Raw genomic sequence first — 14,938 nt, forward strand, 5'->3', positions numbered from 1 at the left:
TGGCTGCCAGCCATTAGCAAGAGATACTTTTTCTTAATTTCTTTTTACTTTATTGTTTTTAATTTTAATTTCTTTGTTTCAGGATAAAAGCAAACAAAAAAGGCAAAACAAAAAAACTGCAACACTCTCCCCACCCCCCAAAAAACCCCAACCCCCTGCTGCTGAAACCTCACAGTCTGATTGCTGCAAATACACCTCAACTCGATGCAGCTCTCCCATACTCTGGTAACTTCTGCCCTGAGAAGCAACGTCAACAAAAATGAGCATCACATTGAAAAAAGGCCCTCTTAAGTGAAGTAGAAAGAACATTCATGGAACATTGTATTCTTCATGGAAACAACTGTAAAAAAAAGGAGTTTGAGCAAGCAGAAAAAAACTCTGCCAAGTGCTGGAAAGGCCTCTGCTAATATCTCTGCCATCCTGCCTTCAAAACAGATTGCAACATCCAGAGTGTCACATCTTCCCACAGCTTTGCCAGAAATAGTGAGTTTAGAATCTGTAGTAAAAGCAAGCCTTGGGAAAAGGCAACCGGGCACTGTAATAATATTAAAACGGTCCGGCAGTGCAAACATGTCTCAGAGTCAGCTGAATCGACCAGTCATTCTACCAAAGAGACCTGGCTTTAGGGTATGCTATATCTGTGGCAAAGAATTTGGGTCACAATCTCTTGCCATACATGAACCCCAATGCCTAGAGAAGTGGCATATAGAAAATGGCAAGTTACCAAAGCATCTCAGAAGAGCAGCGCCTGCCAAACCTCAGTCCCTTATTGATGGCTCCTGTGATATTGAGTCTGTGAACGAGGCAGCTTATCAGAGTGCTCAAGCTCAGCTCTTGCCTTGTGAAAACTGTGGTCGTACTTTCCTTCCTGATCGCCTTCCTGTGCACCAAAGGAGTTGCAGACCAAAGGATGGTGGGCCAGGCCCTTCAAACGCTAACCCACCTAAACTGATTAAAGGCCTTACCTCTGGCCTTGTATCTGCAGGGCATGTTGACCAATATAAGAAAGGTCAACAAAAAAGTGGGGTTGCTCCAGCCTCATCAGACAAGGTAAATTATTTTGCATATAATCTATGGAAGACATGTGATTGGTTCGATATAGATGCCTCAGAGACTAGAGATGAGTGAATTTTCATCTAATCTTGAATTTCAAGGCCTACTCTTTTCAAAGAAATCTTTCTGCACCATTCAAACTCTTCCTGGTTGAGCAAAGCTGGAGTAAGGGGGTGAAATGTGTTCACAAGGGAAGGCATAAAATTTTCTAATCCTGTTTATCCCTGTTTCTTTGATCTTTGTTGCTGAAAAGAGGAATTTGGTTCTCATTTCCCATGTTCTTGTGAGAGATGTATCCCCAGAAGAGGCCATTACGTGCTATAGGTCATTAAGAGATTATGTCGAGCTGCTTAAGCAGGCTTTGCATTTTCTAGTATGTTTTAACAGACATCAGATGTTTGTATTTAATTAAGATAAACCATTATGTTTCCTTGTGTTTTCATCAGGCCAGAGATTTGCATTTTTTAAATGTTTATATTTAATCATGAACAAAATCATTGGGGTTTGTGTGTTCAAAGCCAGCAACTCAGAAGACAATGAAAAATAAGTAAACAGACTACAGTTTTTCCACTGAATTTGATGAAGGAGCCAAAATTAATGGTACCCGTTGTAACACCAGTTTTTATGCAAGAAGCTACATGAACATTAACAAAATGTAGGCTGTATTTTTGTACCAACTTTGGAATGATACTTTATTTTGGCCTAGAGTTTTATAAAAATGTCTAAAGTTAAGCATTTAGATCCATAATTAGGTACATAAATAAGCAGCCTGATTTTCAGAAGTGCTGAGCATCCAATTTCATTTGATTTCAAAGGACTTATGGTACTATAAAAAGGGAACATGCATGGGCCAGTGGTTAGTGCGTCAACCTACAAGTCAGCAGCCCAACATCCATACTCTTATACTGGCACAGATTTCCTAAAAGACCAAGTAAGTCATGTAGGCTCTGATTTTTAGATGTGTTTAGCTGTTGCTCTGCTCAGTATGGCCATGTCTAAGGCCCATTTTACTCACTTTTGAAAATGAGACTGAGCCATCAAAGTTACTTAGGCTTTGCAGTGCTGAGTGGGTATTACCTAAATATTTTTACAAACCTGCATCCTTTGTGTCTTTGACCAAGGTTACACTGATGTGAACCACCGGCAGCAGTATGCAAATGGAGGGTCTCAAAAATGCAAATAGGTGCTCATTTGCATATTCACTCACCAGCAGATGCTGCCACTGGCACAAAAAAGCTATGTAAATGTAGTTCTGCCAGCAAACCTCCCCTCCCTTTGTCAGCAGCCTCTTATTCCTGATTTTTTCCAGGAATAAGAGGCTGCCGACAAAGGGGATTTTCGCCATCAGAACCACGTTTACACAGCTTTTTTTTGTGCCAGCGTCAGCATCTCCCGGTGAGCAGATATGCAAATGAGTGTGCATTTGCATTTTTGAGACCACCCATTTGCATACTGCTGCTGGCAGTTCACGTCAGTGTCCCCTTAGCCTTGTAGTCTTAGTTTCCCATCTGTTTAAAAAATGTGTGTGTGAAGCGGGATATAATAATACTTTCCTACCTCACAGGAGTGCTGCGAGGATAAATATGTTCAAGATTATGAGTCTTTCAAATAAGACAGTACTAGGAGTTATATAAGAACTCAAGATAAACAAGGGTGAATCTGGCCCATATATGACAGACGGGTTCTTCTCCACATGTACATATTGCTTAGGTTATATGAAGTAATGCAAAATTATATATATATATATATATATATATATATATATTAGTTTCTATGTGATAGAAAAAAGTGCATTAACCTGATATTGTTACATTGTATTATCAACTAAATAGATTGTATCATTATGTAAAATAGTGCAGTTATACAATTAAATACTATTATAAGGTATAAGAGTGATGGGTAGAGGTAAAGCTGCTCTTTGTGCATAGTTTCATGTTTACTAAAGAAGAAAAATGAAGAGAAAATATTTCTAAAAAATTAAGACAAAGAAGTCCATAATTATAGTATTGTACAGAAAAGATTCCATGGGAAAATGACTTTATAAAAATGTTACTCTCTTACTCAACAGATGTGTATGCGTTCAGTCACATCTGCTGACTTGATTAAAAAAAACAATCATAATTTATTTTTGCCACTCCTCTTAACACTGCACAGCCAGTATAGTCAAGATGATGTGATCTGGTTTCTATTCTTTCTTATGCTTCATCACCAGTCATTTGTTTACTTAGTTCCACTCAGTTACACCCATTCATTCCACTGACATTAATGGGGGCTGAACAGGTGTGACTGAAAGTGCAGTTTGTCTCATGGAGCCTTAATATTAGTGATGATGCACAAGAAGGAAAGAACTTACTTTGAATTTTATGTCAGAGGCTGAAGTCACAGTGCTGGCCACCAGAAAAGAAGTCTCTTAATGGGTAAATTGGACACATCTAGTATAGAAATTCTTCAGCAGCTCTAGACAAGAAACCACACATCACATTTTTCACCTTTCCTGAGCCTCTCTTATATATAGACCTGCACTTTACAAGCAGAGGTGAGAAGGGAAAGAGAATCATAACGGGAACATCTGAATCCTTGGAGTAGCATAAAGACCAGACAAGAACCAGATGGTCTGTTGAGTTAGTTTTTGTCCATCTTGTCCAGTTTCTACTGTCTTTTGCTAGCAAATACTTGTAAATAATGCTAAATAATTGCCAATTAAGTAAGAACAAACAGCTTTGCTGTATAGAGGGAAAGTGCTGGACTGGTGGCAGAAATAGTTTGGAAAGTACGACATGCAATCATATCTGGCAAAGTAGGAAACGCTGCATGCCAGCCAGACCTGGTCACCTCAGGGAATGTTGCCTCCGAGCATGTCGTTTGCTGGACTGAAGAGCGATCAGAAGAATTTAATAGAGGGTTTCCTGGTGGGGGAAATAATCCTCAGGCATCCATGTTTTATTTATCCAAACAGTCCAGAATCAGCAAGTCAGTTAAGCGTATGCTTAAAGTCAAGTGCCTTGCTAAACCCCAGGGCCTTTTATATAATTCTATATATTAAGAGATCCTCTCTGCCAGACCTCAACATCTGTAATCAAAGACCATCAACATTCCAAAGTCCCATTTTCTCATCTGAATATAGAGAATGATCTCACTGGCCCTCATCCCGGGTTGTGTCTAAGCTATTTTTGGCGTAGTCTGAGGGGACAGGCAAAGGTGGCTTTGCAAGATATTTACAACCCTATATACATAAACCTTCATACCTCAACTCCAAGCCAGCGTTGGTAAGACAAACCGTGTGGCGGCTCTAATTTGTGCCCTGTTGCCAGTGGTCTAACAGAGCCATTACATCATCTGAGTATCACTGAAACAAAGGGAATTAGATCGAAGTGTAAGGGGAGGACAGCTACACTAACTCTGTGCCACCTGGGGATTCTCCCACACAAGGGAATCCTGAACCAATTGGTTAAAGCAGGCAACAGAAAGCAACCGTGGGGAATCAAAGGATCTGGTCCATTTTTTTGTGCTACCTCTGATTTTCTTCTAATCCTCAGCCAAATCATTTGACCTGATGCAGGGAATGCTAATTGGTGTATTACTGGTTTGATACTCCAAAGTGGGATTTTTTTTTAAGACAAAGACTGGATTTTGGTAGAAACTATGGACTTATTTGTGTTAATCAAGTCTGACTGTGTATAAACCAAACAATAGCCTATCTCTAATTGACTTTCAGAAATTATCTCATCCTTCCTCTTGGATCCAGGTTGGATTGCATAGTGTGATACATTAGATATTATAAGTCACATAATTATATTCTTTAAATCCAGGCCCGTGCTGCAGAGAATGCACTCCTCTTTCATAGAAAAAACTGATTTGCTACTTCCTATGCAGGTTGACATTAATTAAGTGCTACAAATGTTCTTTTTCTGCTTTCTTTGGCAACAGCTGGCGATAACTTTAATCCTAAAATTCTTCCAGCTGGATCTCTAGCATCTGGTGCTGCCCTCTGCTGTTTATTCCCTATTGTAATGTCTTACCCAAAAAAACCCAAAGTATTAGTAACCTCTCTTTGTGCATTACTGTGTATCTTAACACAGGATCAACTCTGAAAACTTGCTGTACTCTAGAAAAATCTTTACACTGTTCACCTGATCTTGCACAAAACTGTGTAATCAGTTCATAGAATTAGAATGTTTTCAAATAGCGGGGGTTTCCAAACCCCATGGGCCTGTTCCTGCTCTCATTGAAGTCAATGGCAATCTTTCCATTAACTTCAATAGGAGCCAATTTGGACACTTTGGTAGAAGCTAATTCACAAAAATAGGAGGAAATACAAAGGGATAGATAAAAAATTGATGATATAAGATTTGAATTAACTTTATTAAGAAATATCATTATGGTGGATGTGGAGGTTCCCCTCTCTAGCTAAGCATCATGCACTTCGCTTCTAAGTTTTAAAAAGGCAGCAGTTTTAGAGTGAATAAAAAATTCATAATTCCCATATGGTTAGGTTGGTATTGTGTAATGTCAAACAGAATTATCTTTTTGTTACTACACTTAACTAAATAAATACTGGGGCCAGTTCTGACTTCTTTTGTACACCAGTCCCATCCATATGGCCAGTCCTTGAGGGAGGTCATTATGACAGGGTGTGACAAAGAGACAAGCATTCTGATACTAATAAGATTCATAGTAGAGGCTTCCAACTCTTACATGAATGTCCTTAACTGTAGAAAAAGTTGGGATGGGTATAAAAAAGTCTGCTCTGCAGGAGCATGATTCTGCTAGCTATCTTTTATACTTCTTTCTGCGCTCCGTTGTTCACGTGTGAGCAACATTGGTCAGAATTCTCCCCTGTCATTCAGTTAGGTAGATAATTTGATAAATGGGAATTTTTGGCTCTTCCTGTCCTTCATTATGCGCTTGAGAGAAATTTGTGACCTGAGCATACTGAATACACCATAACAAAGTAAAAATACCCCACTAACATAAGCACTTTGTTCTACAAAACAGACTTGGGAAAAGAAATTGCATATTTTGTTCATTGCTGAAAGTGTATAGCCTTTGAGTTCAATAACCAGATACGTGGTAATGAAGACATTTAAGTCATATTTCTCAGCTGGAATCAATAAATGGTCAGAACCACGTAAAAAGGACACTCACTCTGTCAAGTATTTGTAGCTATTTTTATAAGGGCATATTTCCTCATGACATTGGCCATTAATCTGATCAGTCTTTTTACATGCACAAATCAAAACCGCGAATGGCAAGTAGCAGACTGTTTAGTCACTGTCCTCTGAGTGGTCTGGCTTGGAAAATTCCTTGAACTGGGATCTGATGATTTCCAAAAATATTCTACTTCCAAACAATGGTCATTCCAGATGTGGCATTTGGGCAGGGCAGTTTAAGGGGGAATAGAAGAGAAGAGAATGTTAAATATTAGGTGCTTTAAAACTCACAGTCACCCAAAGACACTCACCATCACAGAAGGTCCATAGTTTTACAAGCATCTCATTATAAATAGCAACGAGAATTAGTCGTGGATGGTGTATCTGTGAAGGAGGGAGAGACATTAACAAGTAGCATGGGTTTAGGACAGGCCTCCTTCCATCCTAAAGGTGATCTAATTCAGTTCTGAAGGTTTTCTCTGGTCTTCAGTTTTTTCTGAAAAAAATTGAATTCTGGTGAAAATTACAATAAGGAGCCATTTTTCTTACACTTTTAAAAGTGGGCTTTTTAGCACCTGAACAAATAGTTAGACTTCTGGCCACAGAACAAATCCAGTTTATGTCAGACTTCTCTACACTCCCCAGCTGCCTCCCCTCTATGACCTGGAGGGAAGATTTCCAGGGTATGGTTAGATGTGCGTATTCAGTCATTACCCTTTCTGCTGAGAATGTCAGAAAGAGTGCCAACTTCAACAGTGAGTTTTGTGATGTGTCTGGCACAGGACCAAGACCAGTAACTCATAGGACACCAAGCAGCCATCCACAGGCAACTTTTTTGCAGTGCTGTAGCTCTGTTAGTTTGAAAGCTTTCACCTGCCACCAGCAGAAGCAGGTCCAATAAGAGATATTACTTTACCCACCTTTTCTCTATCCACTGGTGATGGCTCCCAGTAACTCCAGAATGCAGGTGTGGTGGCTCTAAGATAAAAGGCTATCCCTTTCCCTCAGGCAAACATTTTTATAAAGTAACCTATTTGCTTCGGTGATGACCCTTGTGTGTTCCTCCCACCTCCATGGTGCTCCCTGTAAGCTGAATGCTTGGGCAGTAGCCCAGGAGAGATTCAGGTGTCACCCAGCTTATGAGCACAGTGCCCACAGCCACCCACAACTGGCAGCCTGTGTTTCTATTGGAGGTGCACATCTCCACATGTATTGGTGCGCATGACAAACTTTATTCTGCCCACGGATGGGAAAAATTAGAGGGAACACTGTCCTCCACCCCATAGCATTGGAGGAGTCTGATTTTTCAATCGTTATTTTCTCTTGAGTCAAACTACTCTTGTGCTGCTTCGTCTCATTCTAAAACTATAATTTGTCACCTGCTATTGTGATCCATTGCCAAGAGTGTGATGACAGGAGTAGAAGGCTGTGACGCTAATCAGACAAAGAATATGGAAGTGACATCTGTGAATTTTCAGCCCATGTGTGGAGCACCTACCTGCTCAAGGGGCCAGAAAACAGGGGCCTTTACGAGTTTAGGGCCTGAATCAAAGCTTGTTGAAGACAATAGAAAGACTCTTTATGGTTTTCATAAGATTTGGATCAGTTTCTTGTCCAATATTATCATTTTCCATTAATATAATTACTGTCTAAAATGAATTCTGAAAAAAATAATGCTTCTTTACTGCAATTGTTGCTTGCAGCCACCAGCGATTAGACGACCACCCACTGTTGTTTGTTACATATGTGGCCGTGAGTTTGGAACGAAATCCATTAGCATCCATGAACCACAATGTCTGAAAAAATGGCATAATGAGAATGACATGCTACCCAGGCATTTACGAAGACCTGAACCTAAAAAACCAGAAGTCAGATCCTTAGAAGGTGAGTAGAGCGTGCGTGAGCAAATGGAAAGGAGTATGTTGGGGTGGCAGGAGTTCGAAAGAAAGCTAAATGTTTTACGTGTGATTATATCTTAATTCATATGAATGGGACATTGTGTTCATGATACAGTTTAGCTGTTTTAAGCATTCTGTTTTCTCGTTTGGCCAAATCAGTGCCAGTTAAGGGGCTCAGTGCCACTCAAGTAATGGCCCCTTATATGTCAGTCTTTTCTGAAGCTAAAACCAGTCATTTGCAATCTGCTTCCTAGGTAAACCCGTCACTGGGTCTTTTGGAACTTTCTGCACAAAAGGAAGGCACATTTTTCAAGCAGGACAACTTATGCAAAAACAACATACGCAAATTCAACTGTTATAGCATTTAAGGTGCAATTCAGACCACTGAGGGTGTGAGTGACCATAGGAGGGGCCACCCTAAGAATGCTCAGTCAGAGCTTGATCATCCACTAAAGTTTAAGCAGATATGAGACAGCAAGGGTCAGGCTTTTGACAGTAGATAACACAGCAGACATTCCTTGAATGAAGAATAGGTAATGCACGTCATTGTTTTGAAGTAAATCTCTTTTTACTGGACACAGACCAGTAGAGAGCTGCATTCCTAATTCATCATCATCATCAATAACCATGGGCTCAGCGCCCCTTGATGTCTGATGCCTCTCTCACTATTTCCTTCCATCTTTCCCTGTCCAGTGCATAGTGGCTTAGGTTCTGTAGACTAGGTCTGCACCAATCTACTGTATCATCCACCCATTCTCAGTGGGGTCTGCCTCTCTTATTCGAACCATGGCCAACTTATCAACCGAACACCGATCGCTCGACTGGCGTCACGGACCTTGTTTATCCAGGCAACATCTGAGCCGGCATCTTTTATCATTTAGTTGTACTGGTGTCAGATTTTATTCATATTGTTGTTTCACAGTCAGCGCCTCAACACTCATCTGATCAATCCTCCTACTTCATCCAGGTTTGGGACTGGCACGGAGCTCGTCGTGGCTTCCCAATTAACCATTCAAGCAGTTCATAGGCAGTTTTACTACAAACCTCAAAGAGACATACAGAGAATGATAGTATTACCTCACAAATTTAATCTTAATTGCAATATTCCCTTTTGATCTCTGAACCCACAGAATATAGCAGGGGATGGAAACAGCTGTTCATCATCCACAAGGTAACACGGTTACATTGTTAACACCTAACAAGACAAAAGTAAACACAGACAAATACAGTTAGTATCTTCCAACTCTCTAAAAATGCAGGTTTACACTTCAAATAATTTAATCTACTCTAACATAGCTTTGATAACTATATACAAGAATGGACCTGTTTTCCCTTTCAGTACTTCTCTAATATGTCCTTAAGGTTGATTTTGGGTCTCTACAGCCCTCCTTTCTGCTACCAGCCCCCACATCTTAATAGATCCTCCTTCTGTCCTGAACAGATGTTTCCCTTTATTAGGGTTTTCCTCTCAGCTGACATGTCCCCCCAGTTTGCAGTCCAGTTGGCTCATCTGACTTATATTACTTCATTACCTTACCTATTACCTCATTCAGTTACATGGGGAGTATACCTCAAAACAAGTTTGTGTTGTTTTGGTTCCACCATGTTTCATTTGCATAAGAGACATGTGACACATTAGCCGTGTCTACACGTGCATGCTACTTCGAAGTAGCGGCACTAACTTTGAAATAGCGCCCGTCACGGCTACACATGTTGGGCGCTATTTCGATGTTAACATCGATGTTAGGCGGCGAGAAGTCGAAGCCACTAACCCCATGAGGGGATAGGAATAGCGCCCTACTTCGACGTTCAACGTCGAAGTAGGGACCGTGTAGTCGTTGCGCGTCCTGCAACTTCGAAATAGCGGGGTCCGCCATGGCGGCCATCAGCTGAGGGGTTGAGAGACGCTCTCTCTCCAGCCCCTGTGGGGCTCTGTGGTCACTGTGTGCAGCAGTCCTTAGTCCAGGGCTTCTGGCTGCTGCTGCTGCAGCTGGGGATCCATGCTGCATGCACAGGGTCTGCAACCAGTTGTCGGCTCTGTGGATCTTGTGTTGTTTAGTGCAACTGTGTCTGGGAGGGGCCCTTTAAGGGAGTGGCTTGCTGTTGAGTCCGCCCTGTGACCCTGTCTGCAGCTGTGCCTGGCACCCTTATTTCAATGTGTGCTACTTTGGCATGTAGATGTTCCCTCGCGGCGCCTATTTCGATGTGGTGCTATGCAACGTCGATGTTCAACATCGACGTTGCCAGCCCTGGAGGACGTGTAGACGTTATTCATCGAAATAGCCTATTTCGATGTCGCCACATCGAAATAGGCTACTTCGATGTAGGCTTCACGTGTAGACGTAGCTATTCTGTCCTGTATGGGAGAGGAACCAGGTTTCTCCCTGTTTTGCCATAGACTTAAGAAGATGAGTGATCTTACCTCTTATAATTTAGGAGGGGTGCTTTGAACAAATGGACTCTCAGATGGACAGATAGATGTGTGTCTGTCTGTCTGTCCATCTGTGTGAGAATAAGACAGTTGCTATAATCTTTCCACTATCTCTAAACCCTAACAGTTTAATAGAAATATGTATCCCACTGTGACATATGGAAGCCTAACTACAGTGGAAAATGCTTTATGTGATATAAAATGAGGAGTCATCTCTGTTCACTTATTAAACTATTGCAATTTTGGCCCAATTCTGTGAGGTGTGGCCTTTCCTCATTTCCCCTACTCAAGTCAATGAGAATTGGCAGTGTCCTAGGCCTTGCAGGATTGGACCCATTAATTTACTCTGTGGGTATGTCTTCACAGCAGAGTTAGCTCTGGCAGTTATTTGAATATTGCCTCTAACCTCCATCCTGTCCACACATAAAACCTGTTCTCCTATGTGTGGTGATGCTTTCAGCCTGCGTTTGCTGGCAAGCCTGGCTGAAGGTTGCAGCGGTGGTTCTCTTTTCAGTTGAGCTAGTCACCCATACAGTTTACATGGGGATGTAGGCCAGCAATGGACAACCTAGGCCAGTGAGTAGGCTGCATGAGTGGTCCTCCTTCATCTCAGTGGGCAGCAAGATTGTCATAATCAAGATGGTCCTCCAGGACAGGGTAGTTTTGCTAAATTCACTTGCTTACCTAGATTTTTTGGGGTGTGCTAATTGAATCATAGCAGCATTTTGATTGGATGCAGAAGGCGAGCACAGCTCTCACAGTGAGTGTTGTGTGCAATCAGCACACAACACACTTCATTTGCTCTGACTTTAAGTGCATGTCATCTTAGTAATACCAGTAGGAAAAGAAGTACATGTCTGGAAACCAATGGAATCTGGCAACAGTAAACCAGATATCTCATGGGCTACACATAGAACCCTCACGAGCCACAAGTTGCCCAGCACTGATGCAGGCTGATGTATTTGTAATGCCAACAGATCTGGGTTGCTGGCACTAGGGATAGAATCTGTGAGCCTAGGGTCTAAAGCCCTGCATGCTACCACATGAGCTAAAGGCCAGCTGGCTCTCAGCCAAGGCTGTAGAGCCGAGACTTTACTCACCCCAGTTGAGGTCTCAGTGCCTCTGGGTACTACATATTCAAGAGCTGATAGTCCACTAGCACCTTTCTCATTTTCCCCGTAGAGCAGCTCTGCTGACTACAGCTCAATGACCCATGGGACAGGCTCCCAAAAGTCTCAGCAATAGCTACAGCTGAGTGGAGCAACAGCGAGAACACAGTAGACCAAGCACAGGTTTGCAATGTGGCTCGTCTCACCCAGGCTACCAGGCTAGGCTAACCTGTGAGGCGATTACCCAAATTAATTCTGCAGTGCAAACATATGCTGAAAAGGCATTTTCACTTCATTCGCTCCTTTTTATGACAGTCACTTTTCCTACTTCATACTGGGAGTAAAAATGAGAGAAAAAGATAAAGGATTGGATCTGACAGAGGAGGGCATGGCTGGGTAAATAAGGGATACTCATGGTTGTGCAGAACAGCACTGTTCTTAGCCATTAGTATCTTGGGAAAGTGGGAGGAAAGGAAGATATCCATTCATAAGAAAACAGCACGGCAGAGCTGTGAACCTGGGAACCCTTGCTATGAACTTGCACATTGACTCACTCCTGTGTATTGGTAAAAGGTGTGGAGTACACACCATTAGGTGCTGTGTACCCCCAGTTTCCACAGATGTTGACTAGTAACTGAGAGGTAGCTGTGTTAGTCTGTATTCTAACAAATTGAAACAGTAGTCATGTAGCACTTTAAAGGCTAATAAATCATTTTGTTAGTCTTTAAAGTGCTACACGACTGCTCATTTGTTTAGTTCCCATGGAGGCACTTAACAGCTTCAGTAATTTGGTCCTAACTATCTGATGCTGGTAAGCTGAATAGCACCATGTTTGAGCAAAAACTATGTGCTTTAAACTCTCCTGTCACCAAGAAGATAAGTTTCCTTTTGTACTTTTTTCCTAAGACAGTTCCAGTCATCTACAAAATGCTTCCCATCCCTTCAGCCACATACATACCCCACGGCTAGTTCTACACTTGCCCCCAACTTCGAAAGAGGCATGGTAACCAGGGCCAGGGGAGATCACTAATGAAGTGCTGCGGTGAATATGCAGCAGTTCATTAGGCTAATTTTCCCACGAAGCTTCAAACTTCGAAGTGCCAGCATGCATGCAGCAGTGGGCACTTACAAGTGCCTGTGCTACTTCAAAGTCCCTTTACTCCTCAAAATTTTGATTCTTTTAAATGGGGAGGGGACATCCTTTTCAGTCAATGAAGCAGCCGGTGTTCTAATTCAAAAGAGGTACAGAACCGCCTTTGTATAGTGTATATAATATTTTTAAAAATAAGAAGTGTGGCTAGAGAAGACCACTGGGTGGATTGCAGGGGTTTGGGGGCTTTCTGTTTTCTTGTTTTTTTATTTTCTGAATGCAACACACATGACACTAAGGAGAAAATCACCTCCTTTCCTTTTCTCTCTCTCTTGCTCAGTAAACTTTCTGAAGTACAGAAAATACACATTCATTGCCTTCAAATGAAAGGCGTTTTTGCCTCAGCGAAAGAAAGAAACACCAGTCGGTTGCTCATCTAACAAAAAGAACATTAGGAACAGTCATATTAAGAGATCTAAGGCTTATTGTGGTTATGTGAACTGTTGAGTATGAATCATATTAAAGCTGCATGGGCCCTTAATGAAGTGCTCCTTATTGTGCCAGTGACAGAAACCATGCAATATTTTAAAAATGCATGAGAGTTCTTTTAAATAGACTGATGCTTGCAGTTTGAAGACAAGATTTATTTAATCCCTTATAGCCACCATCTAATGCTATCATACCTTCTGGTCAGGTTGAAACTCATGCATTTCAAATCAAGCTGTATATTTTTTTTAACTTCTTCCCTACAAATGGGATCTAGATGAAGAGACTAAAACGGTTGTTAAGCAACCTGGCTGTTCTGCTTAGAAATGTGTTTAAAATAATAATTTATTTTAAGGTGAAAGAAAACAAGGTTTTAGTATACAAGCTGAAATGCACGCCAGCTAGCTCTTGAGAGCCTGATCCTGTAATCTTACTGCAGACAAATTCCCACTGAAATAACTGTGAGTAAAAGTTGAACAGGCTACATGGATTTAGGAAAGACCTGCAAAATCAGCCTCAGTGACCTCAGTGGGAGTTTTGTCTGAATAGAAACTGCAGGGTTTGGCTGTAAGAAGTTTGGGGTTATTCTCACTCCTGTTCAGGTCAATGGTAGTACTCATTGATTTAAATGAAAGACGAATAGCTCAGACTAGCACAGATGGGAGATACCAAACATACATTTCCTCCCATTCCCTTGGTCAGATAATGCAGACTCATTAAACAGAACTTGAAATAAGGCCTAGAAAGTAAAACTTGCTGATAATACCATACATGCAAAGATGTTCATAATTAGTTAAGAATGCACGCCATGATATATAGTGCAATGTTTTCTCCTTGCTTTAATACAATACAGAACAACTGAATTTCTAGTTAACTTTATTCAACCCCTGGGACTGGAAGCAGGGCTTTATTTTCTTGTGAAAGCAATATGATTTGGTTAAAACTGAGAGGCTTAGTCAACAGGTATTTCCTGAAAATATTTTCCATAAAGAGCCGAACATGGTTCTCCAGAATGAAAACTGATACTTTCCTTTTTAATTTTCCAGCCAAAGGTTTCTACGATCTTGATGCTCTAAATGAGGCAGCCTGGAACAGCGCCCAGAGTCAGTTAGTTCCATGTGAAGTTTGTGGGCGCACTTTCCTGCCAGACAGACTGATTGTCCACCAGCGGTCCTGTAAACCGAAACCAGCAAAGTAAAGTGCTCCCTCCTCCCCCTGCAACACACCTTCCAGCCAATGCATTAAAGGAATAAAATCCTGCCTGGAAGTGAAAAAGCACAGCTCAGGGACTCTGTAAAATCACAGCAATGTGGAAACATGTTCAGATCATCTCTTAGGTAAAATTAACGGTAGCCACTGATTACAATACAGTGATTTTTTTATCAGGTATAGACATGGAAGGCATAACTCATTGTTTCTGTGCTCTGAGAAGTGCAGCATTCAGCTCACTCCAGGGGCACCAGTAAAGTGCCTTTACACCACTTCCGTGCCCTCCTCAGCCTCTGTTATTCTGAGGATGCTGAGAGGACCCAATTACTGAAGCATCTCTGTGCTGTCCTCCAAGCACTGGCATGCTCCCCAGCCCACACTCTGTCATACTCTATATGCTAGGGACCTGCAAGAAGCTTCAAAGGCCAGCTTCCATTGTGCCTGCACAAACATGCCAGATACTCCATGAAATCCACTTAGCACTTCATAGTTGCCACTGATTTTACATGGAA

At 41.6% G+C, this 14,938-nt stretch overlaps 1 protein-coding gene across 1 annotated transcript; it reads left to right on the forward strand.

The window, feature by feature from the left end:
• The first annotated feature begins 201 nt into the window (after positions 1 to 201).
• ZNF475 (zinc finger protein 475) lies at positions 202 to 14,425 on the forward strand. The gene is made up of 3 exons (XM_074994132.1): positions 202 to 1,050; positions 7,907 to 8,087; positions 14,264 to 14,425. The coding sequence occupies exons 1-3, from the start codon at positions 331 to 333 to the stop codon at positions 14,413 to 14,415; spliced, it is 1,053 nt and encodes a 350-aa protein (XP_074850233.1). The 5' UTR covers positions 202 to 330; the 3' UTR covers positions 14,416 to 14,425.
• Positions 14,426 to 14,938: the final 513 nt, after the last annotated feature.

The sequence above is a fragment of the Carettochelys insculpta genome, chromosome 5 (assembly GCF_033958435.1).
Source record: "Carettochelys insculpta isolate YL-2023 chromosome 5, ASM3395843v1, whole genome shotgun sequence".
NCBI classification, from domain to species: Eukaryota; Metazoa; Chordata; order Testudines; family Carettochelyidae; genus Carettochelys; species Carettochelys insculpta.